This window comes from Carcharhinus amblyrhynchos, chromosome 7 (genome assembly GCF_965287045.1).
Source record: "Carcharhinus amblyrhynchos chromosome 7, sCarAmb.v2.hapA, whole genome shotgun sequence".
In the NCBI taxonomy this organism is placed as follows: Eukaryota; Metazoa; Chordata; class Chondrichthyes; order Carcharhiniformes; family Carcharhinidae; genus Carcharhinus; species Carcharhinus amblyrhynchos.
The window spans coordinates 87,313,686-87,333,330 of record NC_137330.1 but is presented as its reverse complement, the minus strand read 5'-3'; the positions used below and the strand labels follow the sequence as shown (position 1 = coordinate 87,333,330).

Below are 19,645 nucleotides of genomic sequence, written 5' to 3'. Positions count from 1 at the left end.
AGCAGCTCTACTTCAAAACCTTTTTTGAAATATATATTTTCAAATAAATGTTTAAAAACAAATTATTCAGAGGGCTCAAACTGTGCGCTGGTACTTTAAGTAAGTAAACCTAACAGGGCCACGCATTTGCAGGTGGACCAGGAATTTCCTGGTTTCTTTATTCTGCCATTGTTCAGCAGAAGCTTATTTTACTTTCCTCCCAAATGAAAATCTAGACCCCCTACAGACCACTATCAGCACCAAGCACACAGCAACTGTGCCAACTGGATTGGGTCACAAAATATCTATCACTGCTCTGCCTAAATATCCTACAATTAATTTTCATTTATTCATTTCACAAAACGTATGCAAAGGAAAATTGTAGCATACAAGAGAGTCATATTTGAATTTAAAAATTGTGCTTGTACTTGATGGTGTACCTTGGTCAACTCTACTCGGTATTGGCTGATTATTGTGGGAAGGTTCATCAACTTCATCTTCTGCATATTCATCACCTTCTTCCAGAGGTTCCTCTGCAAAGGCCCTTCGGTTGTAATCATCTCTTTTGTAAATGAACTGAGCAGCTACAATATCAAAATAAATGTATAGTTTCCAAATTGATAAGTGTATAGTTTCCAAGTTGATTTTTTTAGTATAGTACTCAAGTATTGCTGAAAAGAGACGCGCTTTCAAAGTTTTTTGCCTTGCACTCATCAGAGTATCACAAATGAATTTTCTAACCTTAACAAGGAAACAACAATTTATACTGCATGAGAAGTGAGTGCTGATTGGTTGACAACTGGACTCTGGTGGAGGCACTGCCATGGAGAATGGCCTGTTAAATGCCCAGCTTTGTTCAAATTCAAACCAAGTTCATTCTGGTCAAGATATTGCACATTCTTCTCATACATCAAATTGTGCTTCACCTGTCGCAGTTGGAAAATTCTTTCAAGCTATCCTGATGAGTGAAATATGAAAAGGTTTGGTAGCATAGCTCACTTTTCAGCAATATATCATAAAATCATAGTATCCCTACAGTAAAGAAGAAAGCTATTTGGCTCAGTGCGCCTGCACTGACAACAATCCCACCCAAGCCCTAGCCCATGTACTTACCCTTCTAATCTTGCTAAGAACAAATTTAAAACAAATCACAATCTAAAGCTGGCCCATGGGCTGCAACATTTTCCATCAGAAGATGAGATGCTGTTCCTCCAGCTTGCACCAGGCAGCCCAGGATTCAACATTTGATTTCAGCAGCTTTAGATTGTGATCTTTCTCCTCCATCTTAAATCCCATTTTTAAAAAATCTCAAATATGTATTGCCTCAATGTCATGCCCTGCAATAGACCATCTGTCTTGTTCTTAGAAAGTTGCCACATTTTGATGAAATTTCTCCCAACTACACTTTAAAATCTAATAACGTCTCTTTAGTTCTGATGAAAAGCCAAAAGGACTCAAACCATTAACTCTGCGTTCTCTCCTTTCAGATGCTGCCAAATCTGTTGAATTTTTCCAGCATCCTCTGTTCTTGTTTCAAATTAAAACACCTGCAATATTTTGCTGATGTTAACATTCTGCTCATTTGGATAATTATGAATTATCTGTTTTCCCATCCAAGTTATTACTGAGATTATGTGGCATCTTAAGAATAACCATATCAAAAACTGGAAAAATGTATGCTGACTTATTGGCAACTCCCTCTTCCCATTTCGTGGTCGAGTTTCACCAACTTAAATTGCAAAAAGATCTATATACAAGATTAAGTATCATTCTGTAGGAGTTGATAGTAATCAGCAGGAGACCTCGAAGACAGAAAACAAACTGGAATAGAGACGTTTATTAATTTTAAAGCTCAAGAGATTGATTTTGGAGGAAAGCTAATGGAGCATCAATACTTAAAAAGTACAAATCAGAACTAGGAAGCTTAACTTCAGTTATCAGAAAGTTGTTAGAAGAGATCATCACAGGTAACCTGCACAATAGCTCAACGGAGCAAGCATTATTAATAATTCATAAGATGGCTTCTGGAAAAGAAAGTCATGCTTCACTCATTTAGTGCAATTGATTAAGCAAGCTACATTGGTAATGAGGGGAAATTGGATTTTTGAATTTTAAGAAATATCTTGGCAAATTACTGCATGATGGGTTACTCATGACTGCAAGAGCCACTGCTCTTCAGGAGCTATAATCAAGGTCCTAGATGAGCTCTCTCCAAGCTCTCAGATGACAAAAGAATTTTGCTAGTGACAGAGGTACAATGGAGGAAATGGTTCCTAGCAGATCGAATTTAATATAGACGAATGTAGTTTCATGCACACAGAGATCTAATGTCATTAAGACATTCAATAAGAATGTCATTCCTGACACACAATTGAAGTCTAGTGAGTGGGAAAGGAACCTAAGAGTTTAAGTTTATAACGGTGCACAATCTGAAGGTGAAGTAAATGGGAATGAAACATAGTGAGAACAGTACTGTGTGAAACAAAAAGAACAAGAGCCTGATTACTTCTCATCTAGAGTATGCCATCCAATTGGGATCCTTCAGAAGGTGGATGATATTGAGGATAAAGATCCAAGGAAGGGCTACCAAGATACGTGTTTAAAAAACCTTAGTTATCACAATAAACTAAGACAATAATGAAGGCACAAGACAGAACTATGACTGCTTGGAATGATTATTTGATCTAAACTAGTTAGGGAATATAAGGGATCGTGCATATGAGCTATATAAACACAGAACTTGGTAAAATGTCGTGCAGTATCTTTTTGCATAGAGTTATTACCATTTAGATTAAGTTATCAGCTTGTGTAGTGAATGTAGATCCATTGTAATAGTTCAATAAGCCGGAAATGCTCTCTGTTGCAGCATTTCACAATGCAATATATAATTGCACAAGTGTGGGTGGGGTGTTGGGTATATACTTCAAGCTCACTATCTCTTGACAACATTATGATCACCTTTGGGTCCCCCCAATTTAAATTTTCCCCCTGAATTGACCTAGCAGTTTTTTTTATGTGTTTTACCCTTCCAGCAGATTACATGACTGCAGTGAAAGGGAACATTGGCGCCACAATGATTATTTGCGCAATTACTTTGGACAAGGTGTATGGACCGACCTGTCCATCTTTTTATATCCTGGTACGATTAGGGTGGCTAAAACTTAGAAGAAAGAACATTAGATGGCTACCACACTAAATGTTTAAATTTAGGGAATTAAGAACAATGGGATAAACAGCACAACAAGCCTCCATATGACTGCATCAATAATAGAAAAATAGAGCTATCCATCAATTCATATACGCTTCCAATTTTGACTTCACTGTGGTGATAAATAGGGAGGAAATAAACAAACTTTAGACAAACTCTGGTTGACAACAAGAGACTTTCTACTCCTTCAATTTCTCTCTCTGAAGTCCATACTTTGCAAGCTCATAGCTACTATAATTATGTTATTGGAGGCAGTAAGGATGCAGGAATAGGTTAAATTTTCCAAAAATGCTCCCAAAAAATCTATTCATAACTTTAGGGAATAGTCATGAGGATACATCTACGCATCAAAACGACTCAGATTGTAAAAATAAGAATATCCATACAAAATAGTGTTAGTGGCATGTAATCTCCTTTCTTGACATCTAATGGAAATTACTCAGATTTATTTTGTGTAAGTACTACAAAGAAATGTGACATCATTAACAAACCTGTTGCTGGAGAAATGCAGTAATCATCCTCAACTGACTGTCCATAGACGTCATCATCTTCAAAATCTAAAAATAAGTAGCACTGATTGATTTTCAGAAAACTGTGGTAAAATGATCAGCACCTTAAATATGAAATAAAAGAGACCACTAGGAAAAATTAAAAGTTATTGATTTTCTTAATTCTGATAAAGTAACAATAGTCTGTTCATACCTACTTTTATTCTTTGGGGGTTCCCATTTGCAGAGTTTAAATTTTAAAAGACTAAAAGATAACGCTAAATAAATTAATAGAAAAGTAATAGGCAATGACCCATCAGCACCTTCTCATGACAGTTACCAAAGGGCAATAAATGTGTGCTTGCCATTACTGTCCATATCCCATGAAGTGCTACTGAAGAAACTTAATTAAAATCTGTTATAATCCTTGGCCAGACCCCAGGTCATGGGAGAGATCCAGTTAGGAACCAAAAATGTTTAGTTTAAAGTAGACAAAGTTTGAGATTCAAGATGGAAGCCACAAGATATAACAGGTTTTGAACAAACAAAAATAAACTTTACTATACAAGTTTGAAAACAATTTACAATATCTATGTTATACTCATTTTAGAGTAGAAGGTACATGTGAACTAGCAGGTAAATTGTGGTCAAACACACCATAAAACAGAATAAATTCCAAATGCAACCAAATATAATTCCATGGATTTCTCAACGAACCACCCGATGTTTGTCACATTACGAACAAAGCACTGAAACTTCGTCTTCCAATCTTCACCTTCAAAGATTTTGCCTTGGAATTCTCAAGTTTTTTCAACTTGAATGGCTTCAACTAAGGTCCACTTCTCAGGGTTTCATTCTTGCCTTCCAAGAATCCATTCCACTGGTGTCCCCAAGATCACTCAAGCATCAACTTACAAGCACAATTTCAGGGATCAGACTATTTTGAATCTGGTAACATGTAACAAGGCAGATTAAGTGAACAATCACAGAATAAAGGATCCCCCTAGGAAACAGCAACCATAACATAGTAGAGTTTAGCATTCAATTTGACAGCGAGAAACTTGGGTCAGCAACAACTGTGCGAAATTTCAGTAAGGGTAATTATAAAAACCGAAGGCAAAGTTGGCTGAACCAGACTGGGAAAGCAGGCTAGCAAAAAAGAGCATAGATCAGCGATAGCAGGTGGTTATGAAAATAGTTTGTGATTCACAACAAAGATATATCCCAACGAAGGAGGAGGAAGGAATCCAGGAAGGAGAAAAATCAACCATGGTTAACCAAGGAAGTTAGGGATGGTATTAAACCAAAAGAAAAAAAAATGGCAAAGACAGACAGAGGATTGGATAAGTTTTCAAAACTAACAAACAGAACTATGAAGGTAAACAAACAAGTAATATAAAAATGGACAGTAAGAGCTTCATGAGCTTGATCGTGGGTATGGCAGAATTTCCTTATGACAAGATATTCATTGGTGTTTAGAAGAACGAGAGACAACTTCATTAAGACATACAAGATACTCAGAGGGCTTGACAGGGTAGATGCTAAGAGGTTGTTCTTGTGGGAAAGTCTAGTACCCGACAGCATAATCTCAGAGTAAGGGGTCACCAATTTAAAACAGAGACAAGGAGGATTTTCTTCTTAGAAGGTAGTGAATCTGTGAAATTCTTTGCTGCAGTGGCTGGGTTATTAAGTACGTTCAAGGCAGAGATAGATGGGTTTTTAACCGGTAAGGGAATCAAAGGTTATGGGAATAAGGTGGGAAACTGGAGTTGAGGATTATCACATCAGATCAGTCATGAACTCACTGAATGGCAGAGGAGATTCAATGGGCTGAATGGTCTACTTCTGCTCCTAGGTCATATGATGAAAGTGTTCAAAAACATCAAATTCATTGTCTTCGACATTCGAAACATAGAATTCATCAAACTCATTCTGAATTACTTTAACCAACGCATCAGCATAAGGATGATGTGGTGCTTTTGCTTTCAGAATCATCTCTCCACAAAAACTCAGCTTTCCCTCCATCCATTAAAGAGTGCACTCCATATTTTTTGAACTTGTTCACTAACAGCATCCCTGACTGGATAATGAAACCATATAAAATATCAAGCGCAGCGATATGCATATTTCCACTTTTTGAGAAGGCTTTTTTGTCCATCTTTCAGCCCAAACCTAATCCCTGAATGGCTTGCTATGACACACATCCAAAGGCTAAAATATTGACTCCTTGTAAGTTTTTATATGTTCTTTCATGAGACGTGGACATCACTGGCACGGCCAGCATTGTTGCCCATTCCCAACTGTACTTAACTCAATAGCTCGCTAGGCAATTTTAGAGGGGCTGTTAAGAGTCAACCACAGCGCTGGGAATTTGGAATTGCATGTATGCTAGGTCAGGTAAGAATGACAGATTTCCTTCCCTAAAGGACATTAGCAAACCAGATGGGTTTTTACGACAATCAATGATAGGCTCATGAAGATTTTTTAAATTATTAAATTGAATTTAAATTCCATCAGTTGCCATGGCAGGATTAAAACCCATGACTCCAGAGCACTAGCATAAGTCTCTGGATTATTAGTCCGGTATATTAACACTACACCACTGCCTGTCCATAGAATTATTAGAATGTGGGTGTTATTTCTTCACAGGTGCCTCTTATCTCATCAGGTATGTTGGATCTGAACTCGTCTCACACTAATAAGCTGCATTCTTTATGTAGGTCACTGGAATGGCTATTCCGCACATTATGGATGCTCACTTCCATTCATCCTCATCCATCGAACTGTTGTCATAGACATACACAAAACTCCCAACGGAAATATGACATTCAGCCTCGTTTTATTTCTGAAAATTATCAAAAATTTTAAAGTTATTCCAGCTAGTACCACGGTGAATCTCATCTTCTCATGTCCTGTAATTTTCAATGAAAGGTTTCAAACCTTTCCACTCCACAGTTTGGTTGCTGGACATATTGAAATTCATGGATGTTTCATCCATGTTGCTGACATGGCGTATTAGAAACTTGTGTTTCTGCTGAAAACTGGTGATTTTCACATTGAGATCTTTTGGTAATCTGACTGATCTTGGTCTTCTGCCATAAGGCTAAATTGTTTCATTCCGCAAAGCAGCTACAACTAACTGTTGTTTAAACTCTTTGCTGGATTGAAGGTTTCATTTGGTCCATGTATATACATATTGCATTTAAAATGATTTTTGAGGACCCACTCCAATACATGCTTCCCAAGATCAGGCCTGTGGCTGTTGCTTGTTCTGATGGTGCATTTCATCTTGGGCATCTTCTTCAGGGAGATTCCTACTTCTTCCATTCAGACACCAGGTTTTTATTTATACTGAATCCCGTCACTGCTGCAGTTATTTGACAAGTTATTAAATGTTCTGACTTTTGGCTTGAAAACAGCTTCTTACTTCACTCTTTTTGCATTTATTTTGCCACTTGCCACGCCATACATTGTCTGGTATGTGTAGGCATGTTTTAAAACTCCCACATCATCTTCATAACACAACCCAAATCGCCTATGTGATCCCATGCATCAACTTATCGCATAAGTAAAAGATGCACTTCTGGGATGAAATGTGAGGCCAACTACTAATGCAAGTACAGCATGGCATAGCTGTTGACTTATACACAGAGTATACACAAAAGTATGAACAGATGAGGCTATATTATACATTGTACTATTGAATCAAGGACAAAGTGAACAAAATGAACATAAGCAATAAAAATGGAGAAATTAATAGGGCTAAAAAGTGACAAATCCCCAAGATCGGACAGTTTCCATCCTAGAGTTTTAAAAGATGTAGGGGGAACATGGCAGTAGGGGGACCCTAACTATAATCTACCAAAGATCTCTCAATTCGGAAACCAGACCTTTAAATTGAAATTTTGTGCATGAAAATAGTAGATGGAAACAAGGGAGATAGAGACCAGATAGTCTAACGTTTGTGTTTGGAAAATTTTGATAGTCTACAATTACAGACAGTCTATAATTACAAATATGATGACTTCATAGATTGAAAGCTTTCAGCTGATCAGGAAGAGCCAGCATGGATCTGTAAATGACAAGTCATTCCTAACTGATATGACTGAATTTTTGAAGAGATCACCAAAGTAGCAAATGGAAGGATATTAAAGTATACAATGGGGGAGATTTTCCAAACTCACCCTGCCTTTTCTGGCATCAGATCGTGCTGATACCAGAAAAGAGCATGCAGGCCTAAAAATCGGTTCCATGGCCAGCACCAAGCAGTCTGCAATCACCCCAACCTCTTTCTGCTGCCACAAACCAGATCACACCTTTAATTAGCATTAGATTGATCTGAGTTTGGCACATGATCGTTCCCCCACACCCCCCACCTCCACCCACTCCATCCCCAGAATGTTCCCATTTCTCCGGCGGGACATTACACAAGTATAAATCAGTACTCGTCTCCACAAGCAGACGGTCACGCCGGGGGCTTGGACACCACTGAAGTGACCGGGTGGTCAAGGGCTCAGCCAGCAGTTCCCACCTGACAGTGCCTATCGGACACCTTGTGAAAAGGATGGGGCCTGAGTGAGGGCTACGATGGGGGGCCTGAGTGCAGCATGAAAGGATGGGGGGGAGGTGGAGGGTGCATGTTGGGAGGTCAGGCAGGGGCATGTTGGGGCCAGGCAAGTAGAACCATCGGGAAAGCCCCGATGCCGGTGACGCATGTTATGGAGGGGGAAATGCCACCGAGGGGGAGGGGGAGGGGTGATCTGATGTTGAGGGGTGGAAAGGGTCTGACAGATGAGGACACCCTTGTGAAACAGCACCCGAGTGCTCTGCAGTCCAGCTCACCATTGTGTTTAGGCACTCCAGCCCCTCCCTCCCAAAGCCCCCCTCTCTCCGTTCTCTCAAAATGGGATCAAGTATAGGACGATTTCAGTCCAGAGCACACCTGATGGACCAGCGCAGATTGCTCCAGTATTCTCAGTGTTATGACGCTTTTTAAAAATTCTGCCCTATATATCTGGACTACTGAAGGCATTTAATTCATGTCCTTCATAAGAGACCATTTGACTTAGCCAGTAAACTGGCTGGCTGAACTACAGGAAATAGAGTAGGGATCATGGGCAAGTACTCCAATTGGCAGGATGCGACTAGTGGTGTCCCACAACAACCAGACTTTCACTTCAACTTTAAAACATCAGAAACTACAGATCTGTTGCAATCATAGCATTTTACTTTCAACTGTACCTAATCTTTGCATACATACGAGCTTGTGTGATAACAACATTTTAAATTCCAGGCCAAGTGTGTGCTAATAAATAATGTGTTGCTGAAAATAACTCGGAGTAAGAAAACACAGCCTTACAAAAACATTGATCGGGGGCAGTGAAGGTAAACACAAATTGTGGCTGACATTAAAGGACTGCTGCATGATTTTGCAAGATTGAAAGAAGCTTGTCACATTCTTCAAAATAAAATGAAGATCCAGCTGACAACTTGTTTCAAAGCCTCTTTCAACGCCACAGTGTAACTATTCAATTGCAGCCCAAGTCTGACATTTTTCTTCCTTCCACAAAGGAAAGTACTTAACTCCACTCAGCAACTTCTTGATAAATTTTTGGTCAGGATCAGGAACTTTTCATCTGGGAAATCAGATATAAGCCCAATTCCTACTATACCAAATGTACTTACAGGTTTCAGGAAAACAATATACACATAATGGTGAGCCACTGGTTCCCTGCTTGTTTCTCCGAGCCTCATGATCCTGCACTTTCCTCTTCAGTTGTTCATTAGAGTTTCCCATTTTCAACTACAATTTCCCGTGGTTTTCCATCACCATCTTCATATATGTTTAAAGGAAGCATAAGTCCTTATCCTGAGATGTTCTCCATCTTAAAGCAGTTGTCATCCTTGAGGGTCTCAGCTCTTCCAATGAAAATTTGCTGGTTCTACTGTTGGCCTGATGTGTAATTCCGAGCCTATGACCCATACCTAGGCCTGGGGAGACTCACAGAAGAGCATTAGTGTGTGCGTATAATTTTCACACATCTATGGAAATGACCCAACAACACAATTATAAATTTTACCCTTCCAAACTTGCATCTGAAGGGATCATTCTACAAAATACAGTAACAACTGAAGGAGCACTTTTGATCGTTTAGCCATGAAGTGCTCGCAGCGATAATAGTACTAATGTTAACAATTGTGATAATCAAAGACCATCACACAATATAAATATTATTAAACTCAAGTAAGCTATTTACAGTAACATATCAGTACCAATACGTGGAGGGTTTGAGTGATGAGGAAAGATTAAAAGGGGGTGCTGTTTTTCTTGGAGCAGTGAAGGTTGAAAGGGAATTTGGTAGAAGCAAACAAGATTATGAGGAGAACAAAAAGAGTCAATAGGAAGGCTCTTTTTCCATTAGTAGAGGGATCAATAGCTAGAGGGCACAGATTTAAGATAAAAAGGTAGAAAATGGCTAAGAGTTGAGTTGAGGAGAAACCTTTTCATCCCAGAGGATGGTGCAAGTCTGCAACGGAGTGTGGTTGGGTCAGAAACTTCTATAACATTTAAGTAGTATTTAGATATTCATCTACACTGCCATATCCTCTAGCGCCCTGAGCGAAGCTCTGGACAAATGGGATCAGTGCAGTCTGATCTTTGTTACCTGGCATGGCCATGATGGGCCAAATGGCCTACTTCTATGCTGTAAGCATCTGTATGAATCTTTGAAATGAGCCCAGTGATAAAACCAGGTTTTTCTGGACTGAAGTATTATTGAATCAAAAAAAGTGATATAAAAAAATTACTATCTCTCTGACAGCCACAACTATATTAAGCTTTATTTACAAACAGGCACACACACACATATATATAGTGTGTGTGTGTGTGTAGGGGAGGTCTATCTAAATTACAGTGAGTTGTGAACGTTGTAAAATTTTCATGTCAGCCTTACACATGAATTGAAAAACTTCACTCTGGATTTAATACAATATATCGTGCTAAAGTATTTCTGTAAGAGCTTGAAAAAAATGAAAATTTGAAAAATACCTTTTAACGATATTGTTCATGACATCATCTTGTCGAACTTTCAAAATTAAAAGTTACTTTCAATGTAGCTAAACTAAGTGCAATGAAGTACAATACTGGCCTGTCAAATATTTTGTCGTGAAGAAGTCAGAGTAAATAGTGTTATTATTGTAACTATAATTAAATCCTCAAAAAAACTACTTCAGATATCACCATATGTCAGGTTTTTTTGTCAAGTGGACATCTAACATCATCTGGGAAATGCTGTGTGCAGCAATTGTTTCACTAGATTATCACCAAATCAATGCCAGGTCGGATGATTATTTAACAAGCATTAGTGATGACGATTATTGTTCAACCCATCTACACCGTGGCCACTTTTAATTCTCCGGTTAAATCAGATGTGGAAAGAAGGCCCTGAAAGGAGCTGCCTCCTGTTGGGGGGGCGGGGGAGCGGGATTTAAGGCCCCAGCGGACAACCACACACTGGAATTTGACAGCAAAAACGGCCCATGATGCAGCTGTTCAGTACCTTCGTCATACTTCAGTCCGCGGACATTTCTGTGCCTGGCCATGCTGCTGACGGCTCACCCGCGCCGGGTGTTTTGCGGTTTATTCGAGACGATGGGTTTTTTTTTAGGCCGCCACCGTCGCCATGTCGCCGAACAACGCAACGCTCACGCGCACAGCTCCCCGCCCCCAACACGCGCTGCCTCCCTTCGCGCACGCGCACATTGACTTTCTCCCTCTCGGCCCCCTCCATCTGCGCGATACACTCTGGCGCACGCCCACTGACAACTTGGCTGCCGGCCCAGCTCCTCAACTCACGCACGCGCACTGACATCCTCACGCACCGCCTCCGGGGCACTCACCTTGCGCACGCGTACTAACCTCCTTACCCTGCCACCCACCCCAGCCCCTCACCATACGCACGCGCACTGCTACCCTCGCGTCCTGTCTGCTCGCAATTCCCCTGTTGTTGCCTGGACTCTGGAGCGGGATGCGCGTGTGTGGATGGCAGTGACGTATTATCCCCGCCTCTCCCACTGGGCTGAGTGACAGCTGCCGCAAGACGCGTGATGTTACCTTGCTGAATAAGTAGCAATTTAGACGTGGCATCACAGCATGTCCTATGCTGTTTTATGTTAGGTGGCAGTGCCTGACGGAGGTCTGCAACATAGAATTAAAATCGTTCATCCGCAATTTGTGGCACTCCCGATGACGTTTCTAAAAATAATTACAATTAAGTTTCAATTGTATCTTTCTAGCATAAGATGAGGATTCGAAAGCCCTCCCCCTCCCCGCTCCGGATTGCAAATTCCTCACTCCAGACACCGAATTCAATTGAGATAACGTGCTATTGATTAAAAAACTGATGAAACAGTAGCTGACTTCAAACTTTTATTGTAATGACAATGTAATTAATGTAAAACTCTACTGAAAGAATAAAAATTCATTTACAAAATCAAGCAATTTTTAAAAATTCATTTACAGGATGTGGGAGTTGCTGTGTAAGCCAGCATTTATTGCCAACCTTAATTGCCCTTGAGAAGAACTGCCTTTTTAAATTGTGGTGTGGATACATCCAGAGTGCTGTTAGGGAGTTCCAGGATTTTGATTGAAATAAATTGAAGTTTATATAATATGCCTGGAATGCGGCTTTCCCAGTATCCCATTGTTCTTCCTGGCATCCCACCATTCTCCCTGTCCTCCTGATGCTCTCCCAGCCTCCTGCAGCTTTCCTTGTCCTGCCGCCACTCTTCTTGGCCTCCCATCTCTCCCAGGAAATATTTGACATTGATTCAGCATTTATAGTAGGTTAGGTGATGGGGAGGTTATGGGGAATTGCTCCAAGACGAAGGGAAAAGTTAAGAATTACCACAAGTCAGTGAGGTCGGGGGTTGAGCTATGAGGAGAGGCTGAATAAACTGGGCTTGTACTTGTTAGAGTTTAGAAGAATGAGGGGAGATCTCATTGAGATGTATAAGATGATGAATGGGATGGATAGGATAGAGGTGGAGAGACTCTTCCCGCTCAAAAAAGACAGTAGGACTAGGGGGCACAGCCTCAAGATAAAAGGGGGGCGGTTTAGAACGGAGTTGAGGAGGAACTTCTTCACTCAAAGGGTGGTGAATCTCTGGAATTCTCTGCCCGTTGAAGTGGTGGAGGCTGCCTCGCTAAATATTTTTAAGACGCGGGTTGATGGGTTTTTGATAAGAGAGGGGATTAAGGGTTATGGGGAGAGGGCGGGAAAGTGGAACTGAGCAGCGACAGATCAGCCATGATCTTATTGAATGGCGGGGCAGGCTCGAAGGGCTAAATGGCCTACTCCTGCTCCTATTTCTTATGTTCTTATGAGAGAATTGGAAATTTTTCCTGGGGTTGAGAGAAATTGGTAATTCCTCTAAGGAGGGGGAATTAGGAATTTCTCCAAGTGGGGAAAATTGGGAATTCCTCTCACAGGGGAGTTGGAGGAGTGAGAATATGTCTCCCCAGATGGGGAGGAGAGTATATTATTCCAAGGTGGAGATGGTAAATTACTTAATCATGACTTAAAACTCATTTTATAATTCCGGTGTTTGCAGCAAGTACAAGTCAACACTCTTGTGTGCTGAATTCTATCAAAGTTTTCGGGTAAGGGTTGCTGCACCCAGCGTCCCCAACTTGCCACCACTCTCTGCTGCTCCCCTGCATCTCCATGGCTCTCCTGCATTTCCCATTGGTGCTGCACTGGTGTTTGTGTGTCACTCACCCTCAGACTTTACTTAAGAGCAGCATGAAGGAGTGATTATGATTGCATGCTGGTGATTGAGAGTGAGGAGTGAGTGAGGGTGAGGATTGAGCGAGTGAGTGAATGTCATCACATACCTATTGAACAATATCAGCCACAGCATCCTAATCAACCCTTTTAAAATAATTAGTGTGTTCGGAAAATTATATTTGAGAAGTATCTCTGGATCCAGAGGAAGTCTATTTTTTACAAGAAAATTAGGAGATTTATTTGAAAAAGATACCCAACCCTGTTTAGGTGTCATTATGGTTTGTGTTGGAAGGATGTTTGGTGTCTCAGTAAGAAGTAGTCATAGAGGTTTACAGAATGGAAATAGACCCCTTGGCACAACTTGCTGCTCCTTTTTTAACCACTAAGCTAGTCCCAATTGCCTGCGCTTGGCCCATATATGTCTATATCCATCTTACCCATGTAACTGTCTAAATGCTTTTTAAAAGACAAAATTGTACTCACTTCTCCTACTACCTATGGCAGCTTGTTCCAGACACTCACCACCCTGTATCTGAAAAAGTTGCCCTTCTGGACCTTTTTGTATCTCTCCCCTTTCACCTTAAACTCTAGTTTTAGACGCGCCTACTTTTGGGAAAAGATATTGACTATCTAGCCGATCTATGCCTCTCATTATTTTGTAGACTTCTATAAGGTCACCCCTCAGCCTCCTGTGCTCCGGAACTGTACCGATGTTTTGCACAGCTTCAACAAGACGTCCCAACTCCTGTATTCAATGTTCTGACCAATGAAACCAAGCATGCTGAATGCCTTCTTCACCACTCTATCCAACTGTGGCTCCAAGTTTAAGGAGCTTTGAACCTGTACCCCTAGATCTCTTTGTTCTATAACTCTCCCCAACATGCTACTATTAACTGAGTAAGTCCTGGTTCAATCTACTAAAATGCATCACCTCACATTTATCTAAATTAAACTCCATCTGTCATTCATCAGCCCGTTGGTCCACTTGATCAAGATCCCGTTGCAATCCTAGACAACCTTCTTCCTTGTCCACTACGCCACCAATCTTGGTGTCTGTGCAAACTTACTAACCATGCCTCCTAAATTCTCATCCAAATCATTAATATAAATAATAAATAACGGTGAACCCAGCACTGATCCCTGAAGCACACCAGTGGTCACAGGTCTCTAGTTTGAAAAACAACCCTCTACAATCACCCTCTGTCTTCTGTCATCAAGCCAATTTTCTGGAGGCTTGTGTAATTGAACATATTTTCTTAATGCACAAGTATATAATATTCAATAGTCAGAAACCCAAGGTGCCAAAGGTAGGATAGTATCACCTTTCCCAATATTGTGGTTAATTGCTGAACTAGCTAGAAAACCATGAGCCAAGATTTCACAGCCCCACCTTGGCATGTTTAACTCTGGCAAATGCAGTTGGCCATTTTAATTGCCTTTTGCTTCAGCTGGACCATGGTATCCCACTGGGGTGTCCTCACCATTATGTAATCATGAGAAGGATTTAAAGAAAAGAAAGCTTTCACTTATATGGTACCTTTCACAACCTCAGGACATTCCTAAGCACTCTGCATCCAATACCATACTTTTGAAGCGTGGTTACTGTGGTAGTATGCAGGTAGTCATGCAAGTAGGATGTACCCCAGCAGTTTTGACTCCCTTTTTTCTAATAGACCCCAGTTGCTGTTGTAGTTGATTTCATTGGAGTTACTTTCCATCAAGAGGTATATTACGTGCAGAATGTTAATTCAAAGTTTGGCAAACATTCGGTAGAGTTAATATAAATGTATATTTGTATCATTGCTTGCAGTGATATATCAAAGAAATGGAAATGACATCTGTGGAATGAAAGTGGTCAAATTTGAGTTTTGAATATGTAAGTAAATGTTATAGCACTTTACTCAACTATCTTTGGAAGTCAGCAAGATACCTAGATGAACCTCACCCTACACCCTGTGCCTCCATTTCGCCCTTTTCAGGATAGTAGACCTTGATAGGAAAAAGTGCTTGAGAACAAAATTACTCTTTCTTTTGTCCATTCCTTCTCATGATAGAGGGTTTTGTGATTTCCCAAAGTTGTTCCATAGCACCTCCTATGGCCAGCTGAAGAGAAACACCAACAAAAGCCAAGGTACAGAATGCTTCAGCAACCATTCAACCTGAATTTAGGAAGAAAATAATTACATTTACTGCCAAAGGTAAAATAACAAATGTACAAACAAGAAATTCTCCACTGTAGCTCTCAAATTAATAAAATTACTAAAAGAAAACCCTCTCTTCCTTCCTCACCCTCACCCAAACCTTGGCAGTAAAATTGTTTTCAGATAATTGTAGTTTTCAATATTTTATCATCTACAAGTGGAGTTAAAAATCCAAGTGTAGCAATTTTTATAACTATAGGAAAAAACTTTTGAAAATTGCATGAGTGAAATTCCCCCTGGATATGATTTGTGCAGCAAGGTCTGTCCTCATTATAGCCAAATTTGATCCTCTGGCAAATATATTTCCAAGTTGGCATAAATCCAGCTAAATTATTTTTAAGTCCATGATTAATTTTCTGGTATGAATGGTGTGAGGAAGTGAAAGCAAATAAAAAAAAGAACATGTAAGAAAGAAGGTGCATGAGAGAAGCACCAAAAAAAAGCTTTAGGGGTGATTTTATCCAGACTGTGGGAACAGATTTGACAGTTGAAATCATTTTAAAGGACAATCCACTCTATTCCTATATTACCAAAGATACCCAGCACAAGGGTATAAAAATCAGTTTCTCAGATCTATCTGAGCAGCACATTGACCTGTCTTTCTCCGGAAAGGCTGTTGTCTACCCACGAAATCTTCTGCCACAAGACTGATGCCTTTTGGATCAAGACCACACTTTGTCAGTAATCATGTTGAGTGTAACAGAACTGTTAGCTAGCTGATGAAAGGATGTGACCTGAATGAACCCTGGCAGAGCAGCTTCTCCGACTCAGTATTTCCTTCTTATGTCATAGCTCAAAACAGCTGGCCCAGGGTTCATCAGCCAAGTCGCTACTTTTATTACTGTGGGAAATGAAATTAATAAATAATATTAGTAAAGAAAAGACTACCATAGATTTGTGAGCAGAATTAGGCCATTCGGCCCATCTGGTTTGCTCCGCCTTTCAATCATGGCTGATATGTTTCTCAACCCCATTCTCTGCCTTTTTGCCATAACCTCTGATCCCCTTACTAATCAAGAAACTATCTATCTCTGTCTTAAATATATTCAATGACCTGGCCTCCGCAGCTTTCTGTGGCAATGAATACTACAGATTCACCACCCTCTGGCTGAAGAAATTTCTCATCTCAGTTCTAAAGGGTCATCCCCTCACTCTGAGGCTGCACCTTTGGATCCAAGTCTCTCCTACTGATGGAACTATCTTCCCCACATCCACCCTATCCAGGCCTTTCATTATTCTGTAAGTTTCAATGAAATCCCTCCTCATCCTTCCATCAGGTACAGACCCAGACATGTCAAATGCTCCTCATAGCTTTCAATCCTGGGATCATTCTTATGGACTTTCTCTGGACCCTCTCCAAGGCTAGTACATCCTTCCTTAGATATGGGGCCCAAATATGCTCTGACCAGAGCTTATAAATCCTCAGCAGTACATCCTTGCTGTTGTATTCTAATCCTCTTGAAATGAATGCTAGCATTTACCTTCCTAATTACCAACTCAACTTGCAAGTTAACATTAAGAGAATTCTAAATTAGAACTCCCAAGTCCCCTTGCACTTCCAATTTCTTAATCCTTTTCCCATATAGAAAATAGTCTACGCCTCTATTCTTCCTACCAAAATGCATAACCTCACACTTTCCCACATTGTGTTCCAAGTACCACTTCTTTGCCCACTCTCCTAATCTGTCCAAGTCCTTCTGCAGCCTCCCTACCTCCTCAATACTACCTGTCCCTCCACGTATTTTTGTATCGGGGTCAGTGTTAGGACCACAACTTTTCACTTTATACATCAATGATCTAGATGAAGGAATTGAGGGTGTTGTGGCTAAGTTTGCAGATGATACAAAGAAGGGAGAGAATTTCAACATCCTGGAGGGGCGGGTCCCTAACTTTGAGGGGGCCTTGAGAAGGCCCCTCCCCCTCTTACTTACTACCTGAGATGGGGAAAGGTGGAAATATCCATTTGCCACCCTCCCTGCACCTGCTTCTGCCAACCTAAATATAGGGTCTAGGAGGGGGAGGTGTGCTTGGTCAAGAATGCAGAATAAGATTTCCATCCCAAGTCCCTCAACTTAATGATCAGCAACATAGAGGCCCTAATTTCCTTTTCTGCTGGTGGACAATTTGTTTTATTTTCCTTGGTTGCAGGTGCAGATTGGAGAAAAAGCCCAACAGCTAGAAGGACCTCATTCCTCCACAGTCCAGCATGCTCCAGTGTACCACTGGAATTCCATGTTGAGTGTAAGATTAAGGCTCAGGTTTTCTGGCCTACCCAAGATATGTTTTCTGGCAATGGAGATGGCTCACCATTGGCTGCCAGTGGGATCTTCCGGTGCCACTGACATCAATGGGAATTTGCAATATTTGCCGGCCATGCCACTGGGGAACTGTCATGGGAGGTCACCTTCAGCAGGCCCAGAGAGGCCAGAACATTCTTGCCCATATAATTATTAAGAAATAAGAGTTGGAATGAGCCAAGCCACTCTCAAATCTTCTCCTCCATTCAATAAGATTTTATGCTTGATCTGATTTTGATCTTTACTCTCCTGGCATCTCATAATGCTTAATTCCCTTGTAGATCAAAAATGCATCTAAATCAGTTTTAAATACAAAGCTTAAAATTTTTTTATTAGTGTCATCAGTAGACTTACATTAACACTGCAATGAAGGTACAGTAAAAATCCCCTAGTCGCCATTCCAGTTCACTGAGGGAGAATTTAGCATGGCCAATGCACCTAACCAACACATGTTTCGGACTGTAGGAGGAAACCCGGAGCACTCAGATGAAACCCACACAGATATCGGGAGAACTGCACACTTCACACAAACGGTGACCCATGCCCGGAATTGAATCCGAGACCCTGGTACTGTGAGGCAGCAGTGCTAACCATTGTGCTATCATGCTGCTTGTACTCAATGACTCAATTGCCACTGCTCTCTGTCAAAAAGACTTCCATAGATTAACGTCCCTTTGAGAGAAGAAATTCCTTCTCACCTCCATCCTAAATAGAAGCAATTAGACAACTGCCTTTTGAGTATCAGCCAACTCACAGTATCTATATGCATCATTGGGAATTAAGAGGTCATCCTTGGTGGTTTGAAAATGTGATGGGGGGTTTCTTCCTGAACCAGTGCTATCAGTCCACACGGTGGACTCCATGCTGTTAGGTAGGGAAACAATAATTTTATCTGAAGAATGCTGGGCATGAATAGCTTCCTTGGTTTTATAGGACTAAGTGAACTTAAAAACTTTCTGTGGGTTATTTTAAGTTGACTTTGCAATACGTTTAATTTACATTTTAACCATGGGTTCTTAAGTAATGCAAAATGGCATTACTTTCTGACCTTTGTGACCTATTATGACAATGTTTCCAAACTCATCTATCTCACGTAGATAACACACACTGTAAGCTCTTAAATGTATTTATATTTTTAAAAATACAGTGGAAAATGTACTTATGGCAATCTGATTTTTGTAGCATAAATAAACCACCTAGGCAATGCTGTTGAGTTAGCTTCCAGTACAGATGAAGATCTCTTGTCTTACATTAATTTAATCTATTTTTTTAAATATCTTTTGAAAAGAATATCAGCCACACAACATGGGTCACAGATCATCATGCATTTCTACAGGATGTGACAAAACCAAATAGTGAACTTTAGCGACAACAAATCCTCCCACATAGGAAAAAGTTATGTGTACATAGCATTTCAGTAAAGTACTGCAATGTTTACATCAAAGTAAGGACAAAATGTTTTATTACTTTTTTTTATTATTACAGCACACTCCTACACAAAGCTGCAAGACACTTGAACACACTTAGGGCGAGGTCTTTTGTCTATTTTCATTTGGCTTTGAAATGTGGAACATTAGTTGTGGAACAAGGGGCAGTAATGGTCTTTTCTCTGAATCCTATGTTCAGTTGGTTGATCACAGGGTCGTACTAACAGCTAAAAGAACTGATGAGACAAGTTGACCTG

General features: G+C 40.4%; 1 protein-coding gene across 4 annotated transcripts in view; it reads right to left on the bottom strand.

The window, feature by feature from the left end:
- The window catches only part of hbs1l (HBS1-like translational GTPase), a 141,002-nt gene extending 129,597 nt beyond the window's left edge, over positions 1-11,405 (bottom strand). For 3 of the 4 annotated variants that reach the window (XM_080192729.1, XM_080192723.1, XM_080192724.1), the window contains exons 1-3: positions 11,235-11,405; positions 3,679-3,744; positions 420-563 (exon numbers count right to left, since the gene is read on the bottom strand). In XM_080192729.1, the coding sequence (XP_080048855.1) occupies positions 420-563; positions 3,679-3,744; positions 11,235-11,277 (253 nt within the window). In that variant the 5' untranslated portion in view covers positions 11,278-11,405. The remainder of the gene's footprint in view (positions 1-419; positions 564-3,678; positions 3,745-11,234) is intronic. The other variant, XM_080192725.1, reaches the window with a different exon arrangement.
- Between the last annotated feature and the right edge of the window lie 8,240 nt (positions 11,406-19,645).